Source organism: Canis lupus, chromosome 6, assembly GCF_011100685.1.
Source record: "Canis lupus familiaris isolate Mischka breed German Shepherd chromosome 6, alternate assembly UU_Cfam_GSD_1.0, whole genome shotgun sequence".
NCBI classification, from domain to species: domain Eukaryota; kingdom Metazoa; phylum Chordata; class Mammalia; order Carnivora; family Canidae; genus Canis; species Canis lupus.
The window spans coordinates 6,658,487-6,671,045 of record NC_049227.1 but is presented as its reverse complement, the minus strand read 5'-3'; the positions used below and the strand labels follow the sequence as shown (position 1 = coordinate 6,671,045).

The following is a 12,559-nucleotide window of genomic DNA, read 5'->3' as shown; positions in this document are numbered from 1 at the left end:
ACAAAGATTATACAAACTCCCAGAATAGTATATATAAAGAAAAATGGTTGAGTTCAGTTATAAAAATCATGGATGGAGGTCGCCTGGATGGCTCAGTTGATTGTGCATCTGTCTTTAGCTCAGGTCATGATCTCGGGGTCCTGGATCGAGCTTCATGCGAGCTCCCTGCTCAGCGGGGAGTCTGCTTCTACTACTTCTGTTCCTCCCCTACCTGCTGCCTGCGTGTACATGCACTCTCTCTGCAATTTCTCTCAAATAATTAGAACTAAAAGAAACGTAATCATACAATATGGGCCTTTTGTCTAGCAGCTTTGACTCAGCCTGTTTTTTTAGTTTCAGCTCTGTTTTAGTAAGTACCGGTACTTTGTTCCTTTTTGCGGTTGAATTTATGCATATGCCACATTTTGTTTATCCATCAGCTGATGGACATTTAGGTTTTCTTTTTTTTTTTTTTTTTTTTTTTTGGCTATTTTGAATACTGACAGAATACTTCTCAATAACAACTGCTGTAGAATTGCCCTTGCAAAAAAAAAAAAAAAAAAAGAACTGCCCTTGCAAGGCTGCCTAATTACATGAAGATCTTGGTTCATTGCACGACAAACATTAATCAATGAATAATAGCTGCTATACTGCATATATGTGGGGCTTAAAAGCATGCTTCTTCCAAATAAGCATGAGTCAAGAAAACACCAAACAGTAAGAACATAAAAGGGCATAAAAGGGTGATAGACACTTTCTTAAAATTTATTTTTATTGCTTTTATGGATAAACAAATAACCCTTAAGATATTTATAATATCTAATGCTGAAGAGAAGCTATGAAGACCAAGATGAAAAGATGAAAATTCTTACCTTTTCTCAAGCCTCTCTTTAAGTTGACTTTCTCTTATTCCCTGAGGGTGAAGGCAGTTTAGTAACTCATCCAATTCCTTCTGACTATCACATAAAAACCTGCAAGGAGCAACACAGAATCAGTAACTCTGAAAAACAAAAACTAAGAAAGGGATCTGGGATTGTTGGTGGGAGTTGGGAGAACAGAATTCCAAACTTGGCTCACAAACAAAACAAATAATTTACTATTTCCATGAGGCCTAATGTTAACTTTATCCTAGAATAACAGAGCCGATGTTTCCTACTAAAATACAAGACAAATTTTATAAAGTTAATAGACACACTTGTCCATACACCTTAAAAGAGTAAACTTGTATCCAAAAATAAAAAATAGGGGATCCCTGGGTGGCGCAGTGGTTTGGCGCCTGCCTTTGGCCCAGGGCGCGATCCTGGAGACCCGGGATCGAATCCCACGTCAGGCTCCCGGTGCATGGAGCCTGCTTCTCCCTCTGCCTGTGTCTCTGCCTCTCTCTCTCTCTCTCTGTGACTATCATAAATAAATAAAAAAAAAAAATTAAAAATAAAAAAAATAAAAAATAAAAAATAGGGTAGCCCGGGTGGCTCAGTAGTTTAACACCGCCTTCAGCCCAGGGCCTGATCCCGGAAATCCGGGATCGAGTCCCACATCGGGCTCCCTGCATGGAGCCTGCTTCTCCCTCTGCCTGTGTCTCTGCCTCTCTCTCTCTCTGTGTGTCTCTCATGAATAAATAAACAAAATCTTAAAAAAATAATAAAAATAAAAGGTCATTAAACCAAAATCAATCATAGGCAAAACAGTTAATGTAATCACAAAGTAAAAGAGACCCTCTCAAAACCTAGTTTCCTGCCTAAAAGGGAATTGACGCAAAAGCAGATCAATGGCTATGTATACAATTTTTATTCTTTAATTAATGAAGATGAAAATCCTAAATCTATTCCCAGGCTAAAAAGCACTTCTGATGCAATGTAACATCTATCCCAGAACATATACAAAGTTACATTATAACAGGGAAATAAAATTCCAAAGTTTAGTATAAATACATTCTTAGCAAAAAAAAAAAAAAAAAAGGGGGCTGCTTTTAATTTTAAAGCAATGAATTTACATATCTAAGAAATCAAAGTCATACATACATTATCTTAACAGATAATCACTGGTATCATTATATTAAATATTTTCTTAACATGAAAAGGAAAAAAGAAAGAGCAGCCAGATGAATGCTCACATTACCATAGATTCTGGCCTTGTTTGGGTATGGTGGTCTCTACAGCTACTTCTGTTGCTGGTCCAGGTTGTGTGCTCATGCTTGTGTTTTTGCCTAGGTTTGCTTTCTTACCTAAAAAATAAATAAATAAATAAACAAACAAACAGTAAACAATTTCCTGTTTCAAACCTAAGCAAGACACGGCGCCAAATCCAATAACACAGGTGCTGCCTATTAAATACACCCAACGTATAACAGGTGCTAATTTCTCTTAAATAGCTTATACATAGCACATTGACACTCTTGCTCTCTACTCAGCTAACAGTTGCACAGTTCAAAGTTTAGAGTATGGCAACTTAGAATAAGGGGGATGACTGAATAACTCTATCAAAACAAATAACTCATTTACTCCTTGTATGTTAAGGCTTAGCACAGAGGCATCTGTAGTGAAGCAGGGACAACTGAAACCTACAAACTACTATAAACTTACCCCTAGAGGCTTCAAGTGTCAACACGATGAACTTTTTTCTAAGCCAGCTCCTATATACTAACAGGACATGAATACAGATCTTAAGCCAATCTCTGAGGCCTCATCTAACACTATAATTGGTTCTGTCCCCTGCTCCCATTCTTTACCCTTTAGCCTGTCACTTTCCCCACACTACAAACACATCACCCTGTTAGTCTTCTGAGTCAAGTGATTTTGAAGAGACCTTGCCACGTGGGAATGAGAGTACATGAAGCAACAACATGCACCAGAAGTGAAGGGATGGAATGCCCATCTTCTCTTGGGAGCTAGAATCATGGAGACCTGATTTCTAAGGATACCCATTAAATTTCTGAGTAACATTATAAATTCAGTCTCTCCTGCTGGAAACTCTCCCCCAGTCTGAAGATCCTAACTGTACATTTACTGCTCTCAAACAGAACTGCCCTCCTGTGGATATTTATAAAGTCTACTAAAACTAGATTTTTCTACTAAAGTGCTTCAGTCTAACACTTAATTGAAGACACAGAGAGAGGGGCAGAGACACAGGCAGAGGGAGAAGCAGGCTCCATGCAGGGAGCCCAATGCAGAACTCGTTCCCGGGACTCCAGGATCAGGCCCTGGGTGGAAGGCAGGCATTAAACCGCTGAGCCACCCAGGGATCCCCCCTAAAAATTTTCTTAAAGAAACATAATGATCTAGGGATCCCTGGGTGGCTCAGCGGTTTAATGCCTGCCTTCCACCCAGGGCCTGATCCTGGAGTCCCGGGATCGAGTTCTGCATTGGGCTCCCTGCATGGAGCCTGCTTCTCCCTCTGCCTGTGTCTCTGCCCCTCTCTCTGTGTCTCTCATGAATGAGTAAATAAAATCTTAAAAAAAAAAAAAAAAAAAAAGAAACATATTGATCTAATATTTGAGAAGCAAATTTCATTAAGTCATGGTAAGTAGAGCTAGAAAGAAACTTGCAGATCATTTAACCAGTGGTTCTCCACAGGGAACCAACCAGGCTGTCTCCTAGGGGACATGTGGCAATGTCTGGAGACATAGCTGGTTGTCACTATTAGCATCTAGTCTGGTGAGGCCATGGCTGCTGCTGAATATCCTACAATGAACAGGACAACCTCCAACTATAAAAAATTACCCAGGGGTGCCTGGGTGGCTCAGTTACTTAAGTGTCCACCTCTTGATTTTTTTTTTAAGATTTTATTTATTTATTTATTTATTTATTTATTTATTTATTTATTTATTTATTGAGATTCATTTATTCATTCAGAGAGAGAGAGACAGGCAGAGACACAGGCAGAGGGAGAAGCGGGCTCCATTCAGGGAGCCTGATGCAGACCTCGATCCTGGGACTCCAGGATCACACCCTGGGGCTGAAGGCAGCCGCTCAACCGCTGAGCCAACCAGGCGTCCCTAACTCTTGATTTTGGTTCAAGTCATGACCCCAGGGACGTGGGACTGAGTCCTGCATCAGGTTCTGCACAGGGCATGGAGCCTGCTTGGGCTCTATCACCCTCTGCCCCTCCTCCAACCCTTAAAAAAAAAAAAAAAAAGGCATTATCTGACCCAAAATGTCAATAATGCTGAGGTTGAGGAAACCTGACCTAACCTGACCTTTTTTATTAAAAATTTTTTTCTTGAGATATTATACATATGAATATTGCAAATTTACACATAATGTATGTTCAATATATATGTGGCTCAAGAAAAAATATATATACACATCTATCAAAATATACTTGTGTATTTATTTATAAACTGAACATACCCATGTAACCAGAATCCAGATCAAGAAAAAGAACATCAGTGACCCTTTATGACCCTTTCTCACTTATTTTTAATTAGTTATTTGCTGTGTTTCCCCCTCACTAGAATTTCAGTTAAATGGCATTCAGGACCTTATCTGGCTTATTTGCTATCTTGTACCACAAAACATGAAAAACTAGGTGGCACACATGAGATGCTCTACTCAAACTGAATAAATAAACTCTGAAAGCAGAGGAAGAAGACCCGTAACTATCTTCTTAGCCCTTTACCTCAATTCCAGCCACTAAGGCACCTACCGAGACACTTCCAAGGAACAAAGTTTGAGGACTACTCATATAAAATCTAATACCTAGCTATTCTAATATTCAAGCTCTTTATCTTTTCACACTATACCTGAAACAAAGCTGATAATCAAATGCTAGTTTCCCTCCTAGATCCATGCATCTCACATTCTCCCGCCCCCATCAAATACATCTACCTAAGAAGACAATAAAGAAACTCTGCAAATAGAAAAAGTGACCAAGGAGAGACAGTCCTTAATAATGACCCTACTAGAAAGCGTAAAAGAACTGACAGAATACATACTACGGGGACAGTAATCTTCATCAGGAGAGTCTGCACGGTCTTTGCGGTGATTGAATCGGTAGTCGATGCTATCATGAACCCAGCCTTTTTCAATGAATAATCCTGGAACTTCATCTGAGAAGAGCCAGTATCTAGAAATCACAACCATATATTAATAAACTAATGACAAATCATGAGCACAGGATGACTTCAGTGTTAGAGGAATTGATACAGAGTATCACTGAACATTCAGACAGATACAAATGATAAAGTAAGGCACAGAATACCAACATTTTTTAAATTTGAGATTTGCTTTATAGCTTTAATTTTTTAAAATTTTTTTTTAAAGATTTTATTTATTTAAGAGAGATACACAGAAAGAGAGGAAGCAGAGACCCAGGCAGAGGGAGAAGAAGGTTCCTTGCAGGGAGCCTGATGTGGGACTCCATCCCAGGACTCTGGGATCACGCCCTGAGCCGAAGGCAGATGCTCAACCGCCGAGCCACCCAGGCGTCCCAATTTTTATAACTTCTAATATTTCTCTACTCTAGGTCCCACACAATGTACACATGTAAAACATATTACCATTTCTAATGACCTCTATTTGGATTGCGTTTCACCTATCATAATAATTTAAGCTCATATTTATGGTATCTTCCAGAACTGGGCCATATGATGGCTCAGTGGTGACTCAGTTGGTTAAGCATCTGCCTTCAGATCCTGAAGATCTGAGATCAAGTCCCTCATCAGGTTCCCCGCTCAGTGGAGAACCTGTTTCTCCCTCTAGCCCTGCTCAGGCTCCTGCTCTCTCTCAAATAAATAAATAAAATGTAAAAAAAAAAAAAAGAAGAACAGGATCATATCTTATTTAACTTTTAACTCTAACATGTGGGCAGAGAAAACATTCAATAAATATGTGATAAGCAATTGTTTCCAAAATCCATAAACAGGGAAGTTTTTCTATTCTAAATACTTTAGAGTTTCATAACTAGGAACAATATAATAACCCTAAAACATGACAAAAAAATAAATCTAATAACTTACCTGTTATGGTTTCTATCTGTACCAATAGGAGTCCTACGCATGACTAGCTTTGCCTTGGCAATTCCTTCCTGGAAAGCCTTCTCAGCAGCTGCTTTATGCTTTCGTATTCGTTCTTCTTCAGCTTCGCGTTCTAGTTTCACTAGTAAAGATCAAAAGAATCAACTAGATATGTTTCCTAATAATTCCTATTCTTATAAATTAAATAAGATACGGAACAGAAAATATAAAGGGAGATTTCTATCAAACCTTAGCTTCCTTCTCCTAATTCTGATCTGTTGTAAGAAAGTTTTAAAAAAGATTTTATTTATTTGACAGAGTGTGAGCTAGAGGGAGAGGAAGAAAGAGAATCTGAAGCAAATTCGATCACTACCCAAGATCACGACCTGAGCCAAAACCAAGAGCTGGCTGCTCAACCGACTGAGACCACCCAGGCACTCCTATAAGGTAGAAATTTCTGTCTGGTTTTCCTATGTCCTTTGAATTCTGGTCATACTGCAGCCATCAACTCAGTGAAAATTCTTTTCTCTCCAAAATTTAACTTTAGTAATTAGATTAATTTTATTAATAGTTTAAAATGAAATATTAAAACAGTCTTTAAGGGGTACCAGGGTGACTCAGGCAGTTAAGTGTCTGCCCTAGCTCAGGTCATGATCCCAGGGTCCTGGGATGGGCAGCTCCTACCCTCACTCTCACTCTGCTCTCTCAAATAAATCAATAAAATCCAAAACAACAAAAAACCTTAAGTGGAATTATTTGATCCTCAAAATGATCAGAATGAATAAAACCGGAATAGCTATTTCAAAATGAAACCTACTTCAGTCCTGAGAAATTTTATCATAATTCAGCTTATTAATTAATTAGCCTCAGTGACAAAAAAAAAAAAAAAAAAAAAGACCTAAGAAAGCAAAGGCAGGCAAGTACTTGTGCATAATAGCAATCAATGCATACTGAACACCATTTAGGGGGTTATTCAGTAAGTTACTAATGTTAATGATGAAAAAAAACGTTTTGGGGCACCTGGGTGGCTTAGTTGGTTAAGTGTCTGACTCTTGGTTTCAGCTGAGGTCATGATCTCAGGGTCATGAGATGAAGCCCCATGTCGATTCTCCACACTTGAGATTATCTCTCTCCCTCTGCCCCTGCCCAAGCTTGTAGGCTCTAAAATAAATAAACTTTTTTAAAAAAAAGTTTTAATCAACTTATTTCTGATCATTCATTATATGGGTTTATTTCATTCAGACAGAAATTTCTCTCAATAACAAAAACAGCCATGTAATCTTGCCTTTTTAGTTTTTCTATAACTGTAACAAATTTTGAAACTCAAAGTATAGAGCACTACCATTTACAATGCTAAAATTTTTTTTTTAACGATTTTATTTATATATTCATGAGAGAGAAGCAGAGGGAGAAACAGGCTCCCCCTGGAGCAGGGAACCTGATGCAGGGCTCGATCTCAGCCACCTTCTTTGTAGAAATTAACAAGCTGATTCTAAAATTACCATAGAATCATGAGGGACCCCAGAACATACAAACCTATTTTGAAAAAGAGTAAATTAGAAAAATTCACACTTCCCCACTTCAAACTTACTACAAAGCAACAGTAATCAAGACATTGGTATGGTATAAGGACAGACATATAGATCAATACAGGAGAACTGAGTCCAAAAACAAACCAGTGCGGCTATAGCCAATCGTTTTTGATAAGGGTGCCAAGATCATTCCACGGAGAAAGAACAGTTATTTGAATAAATGATGCTGCAACATCACTGAACAGCCACATACAAAAGAGTAAGGTTGGATCCATACTCTCATACCATATACAAAAATTAACTCAAAATGAATCAAAGACCTAAATATAAGAGCTAAAGACCTTGGATATGGCAATAGATTCTTAGGTATGACACCAAAACCTCAAGCAAAACCAAAGAAAAAAATACACAAACTGGACTTCATCAAAATTTTTAGACTTTGTGCTTCAAAGGATACTATCAAGAAAGTAAAGAGACAACACACAAAATGAGCGAAAATATCTGCAGATCGTTTATCTGACAAGGGACTTATGTCTAGAATACATAAAGATCTCTTACAACTCAATAATAAAAAGGCAAACCAATTTGAAATGGGCAAAAGATCAGACTATTCCTCCAAAGGAGATATGACCAACAGACATATGAAGATGCCTGACATCATTAATTATGAGGATGTGTATCAAAACCACAATGACCTACCAATTCAGAACCACTAGAATCAAGGAGTCGTTTAACAAGTTTTGTTGGGGATACAGACAAGTGGAGAAATCAGAATTCTCACACACTACCAGTACACATATGTAAAATTGTGCAGCCACTTTGGAAAAAGTGTGGTAGTTCCCCCAAACAGTTAAAGGACAGCTATCATGTGACCCAGCAATTCCATTCCAGTATATACCCAAGAAAAATGAGAATGTCCACACAAAATCTTACATACCAATGCTTACAGCAGCATTAGGCATAGTACCCAAAAGGTGGAAACCAACTAAGTGTCCACCAACTAATGAATGGATAAACAAAATGTGACAGACTAAAACAATGGAGTATTATTCGGGCATAAAGGAAATGAAGTACTGACACATGCTACAACATGGATGAACCCTGAAAACACTATGCTTCATCAAAGAAGCCAGACACAAAAGACCACACATTTACTCTATGATTCCATTCATATGATATGTCTGAACAAGTAAATCTGGATGGACAGGGTGGTGATAGCTAAAGAGTCGAGGGTTTCCTTTTGAGATGAATATGTTCTAAAATTGTAACAAAAGTTACACACATCTGTGAATATATTAAAAAAAACAAGGTGTTATATGTTATAAATAGACAAGTTGTACATATATGAACTATTAAAGCTGTCTAAAAATGTTCAGATTTGGGGCACCTGGGTGGTACAATCAGTCGGTCAAGCATCCAGCCCTTGGTTTTGGCTCAAGTTATGATCTCAGGGTTTTGAGATGAAGCCCCCACACAGCTCTGCACTCAGCATGGAGTCTGAGTTTCTCTCTCCCTCTCCCACTACCCCTCCCCTTTATACTCTCCCTTAAATAAATAAATCTTTTTTAAAAAATGTTCAGATTTGATGGTGCTATCAAAGCCCCCAAATTTTATATTCTTACATCTATGATAAAGGAAAGATTAATATGAGTTGGCAACTGCTGAGGGCTTCAAATACCTTGTCATTCAATTGTTAAAACATTCTTAAAAAATAAATAAATAAAAATTAAAAAAAAATAAAACATTCTTAACAACAAGCACAGGAGAATAGTGAGGCATGGATAAGTAACTTGCCCAAAGTAATACAGTTAAGTCAGAGGTAGGGTTTGAAACCAGACCAGCAATTCTCAAGTCCTATGTGCTTTCCACTGTATCTATTTGTGAATTTGGTCCTTCACTAGATGCAGCGAAGATGCCCCTGTCACATTAATCCAAGTTAAACCATCATTTGCAGAAGGGCAGGCTGCACACTCCCACTGGAGTAATAGGTACATACCCAGTGGGGTCTAGCCTACCGCACACAGAAATAACATAGAAGAGTTATGACAAATAGAGCCTCTACCATTAGCTCGGCAATTTCCTTCCTTCTACTATCTTCTAAAGGGTTTCTTTTCTGCTCTCAACACAAGATTTTACCTTTCATCTCTCTCTCCTGGATTTCACGTTCCTTCTTGGCCTGGATGGCAAGCAGCCGCCTGCTCTTCACGGCACTGATCATATCTTCGGCTCCCAGGTCTACCTGGGGCTCAAACTTCACCACCTCTTTTTTCCTATCAGGTTTGCCTAGCCCATTCTCCTCTTTTCCATTTTCCTTGTTTCTGGCTTCCATTTCTTTCCTTTTCTGTTTCTCTGCTCTCTTCTTATCATTCTCTTCCTTCAGTACAGCAAGCCGTTCTTTCCATAGCTCTGCAGACATCTGCTGTCTGGTTTCCATGTGGTCCTGCACGGAGTACGTCATGAGGATGCGGTGGCAAAGTGCTGTCAAGATCTGGAGCTTCTCTTCTGATGTTAGTTCAAAAAACTCCGAAGTCTCTAGCTTCTCTAGGAACTCATCTTGTACTTCATTGTCCTCAAATGGTGCTGAATCTTTATTGTCATCTGTGTCAGAGCCCTCACTTTCTTCCTGAACATCAGATCTGCGCAAGCAGAGCCGCACCAGCTCTGAAACAGAATGGAGAGTCAGCGGGATTTCTGACAGCTTCATTCCCAATTCACCATAGTCTTCTGCTATTTCGTCCTGTAATAAGGTCTGTAAGAGGATGACCAACACTCTATTCAGGTATAAAAAGCCGCCTTTTTCTGCACTCAAGGCTTCCATGAGGGACACAGCAGTAATGGGATACTGAGCATCTGGTAAGAGTAGCCCCGAGTAACAGCTCAAGAACTCCACCACCATGGCCACATCCCCAAAGAGCGTGTTGGGCAGCCCCTCAGGGGTATCCACCAATCTAAATGCTGGAAGGCTTTTGCCAGTTAATTCTTGGTCCTCGTACCTCTTCTGTTTTTCTAGTTTCTCAAGCATTTCTTTCTCTCTCCGCTCCTTGGCTTTCTCCTTCAACTTTTCTTTCAGCTCCTCTCGTTTCTTTTTCAAATATTCTTTGCGTTGCTCTTCAGACATAGAGGCCCACCGTTTTTTGTGCTCTAGAAGCTCAAAGCGTTTTTGAACAATACTTCGCAGCTCTTCTGGGAGGCGAGCTCTATCTTCACTAGAGAGAAGACGAGCCGTTTTGGAGATAACACAGGACAGGGCACTCTTCTTATCCTCCCTGTCTTTGTTTTCTTTGTAGTAGGCAATAAGGTGTAGGGCAGCAGGAGGCAAATGTTTATGTGGTTTACTAGAGGACCTGGCTGTACCCCCAGAGTTCCGTGGGGCTCGTGTCATCTTCTGAGTGCCTTTGGCCATATCCAACAAAGTCATCTGCTTCATTTTGGTTTTAGGAGTCTTCAAACCCTTTTTGGGAGATTTGGAATTACCTGTAGATTTCTGTCCATTAAGGATGCCTTTACTTCTGCCCTTTGCTTTCAAAGGTTTATCACTGTGCTTTCCCGATTTCTTGGCAGGTGGGCCCTTCTTAGGAATGTGAAAGTTAGCATGCAGCTTATTGGGTGACATCATCTTCATCACTTCTTCTAAATGTTCTTCTGGAGATCTGGAATTCTTGGAGTTCTTCACTTTGAGTGGCGAGCCATTCAACGATTTCTTCAAGTGTACATGACACCATAACTTGGGATTTAGTGGTGAATTCAGAGAAGAGTTGTCTGTCTTAGATTTTTTTGAGGGCTTCCTATCTGGGGATCCAGTATTCTTCCTCTTAGTAGAAGGGTTAAGAGTCATGTACTAGAATTTAAGAATAACAGCAAAATTAATTTTAAAAACTAATTTAAAGAAGCAATATTTAAGCATCATATAGGCCCTTTGCCCAGCGAGCCAGGTAAAGCTACATATTCATTTCTGTCCACAGACACTACATCCCTGAAGAAACAAAGATGAGTGTTAGCTAATGTTTTGGCCACATCAATACAAAATTCTCTTGATACCCAGACTTAATAATCCATACTCTGTAATTAGACATTTATGCTATGTAACTAATTTTGTTAATATACAGTGCTAGCAATTCTTAAAAACTTAAATGAAATCTGTGAACCCTTTCTCCAGAAGCAACATACAAAAATTATTCATACAACTTTAGAGTGTATTCGTGGATCCCAGACTAAATGCCTGATCTAGATAATGGCAACATCTAAGGAGTTAATAATTACTCTGGATTTCTTAGCATTTAAACCTGTTTCAACTGGTAGCACCCTATGCTTTTAAGTAGAAAGTACACTATTTAAGGTTTTATTTTTTTTTTTGGTCTAAATGCAGAAGCATATTTTATTAAAAGTAACACAACAACAACAAAAAAATCACTGCTCACAAACAGGGAGCCCATGTGCCACGAGCTCTGGTTCCTCAAACTTCCCTTTGTTTTCTTCCCGCCCATCAAGAACTCATTCCCATGAATGTTATTAATTTTAAATTCCCTATATTCTCAATCTCACATGCTTTGTTTTTTTTTTAAGATTTACTTATTCATGAGACACACACAGAGAGAGGGGCAGAGACACAGGCAGAGGAAGAAGCAGGCTCCCTGCGGAGAGCCTGATGCAGGACTTGATCCCAGCACCCCGGGGGAATCATGACCTGAGCCGAAGGCAGCTGCTCAACCACAGAGCCACCGAGATGCCCCTACATCTCTTCTTTCAGCATCCCCTCATATCCTTCAAATTCATTCCCTCTAGTAGCCCAACTCTGCAATCCTCCAATCCCATCAGGGCCTTAAGTCCATTAATTCTATCACACTTTCCCCCACACTCTCTTGTCCCTTTTACTCACATTAAATTCCAGTCTGTTGATAGAATCAATCTCGCAGAAATCTACAGTCCCAATGCCTTTCCTGCTCTATCATACCAAGCTACTTTTGGCCTGCACATGTTTAGCTTACCCATGACTGGAATAAAAGACGCAAAGACAATGTGTGGTCTTACTTTAAAAACAGAACCAGTTACCTCAAAGGTGTCCTGAATGCCATCCAGTAATGACATATTGTCCCTT

The 12,559-nt window shown here is 39.3% G+C and overlaps 1 protein-coding gene across 1 annotated transcript in view; it reads right to left on the bottom strand.

The window, feature by feature from the left end:
- The window catches only part of BAZ1B (bromodomain adjacent to zinc finger domain 1B), a 69,104-nt gene that overhangs the window by 23,573 nt on the left and 32,972 nt on the right, over nt 1-12,559 (bottom strand). Inside the window, exons 7-11 of the mRNA XM_038539121.1 lie at nt 9,601-11,302; nt 5,936-6,074; nt 4,913-5,043; nt 2,098-2,203; nt 852-950 (exon numbers count right to left, since the gene is read on the bottom strand). Coding sequence (XP_038395049.1) covers nt 852-950; nt 2,098-2,203; nt 4,913-5,043; nt 5,936-6,074; nt 9,601-11,302 — 2,177 coding nt within the window. The remainder of the gene's footprint in view (nt 1-851; nt 951-2,097; nt 2,204-4,912; nt 5,044-5,935; nt 6,075-9,600; nt 11,303-12,559) is intronic.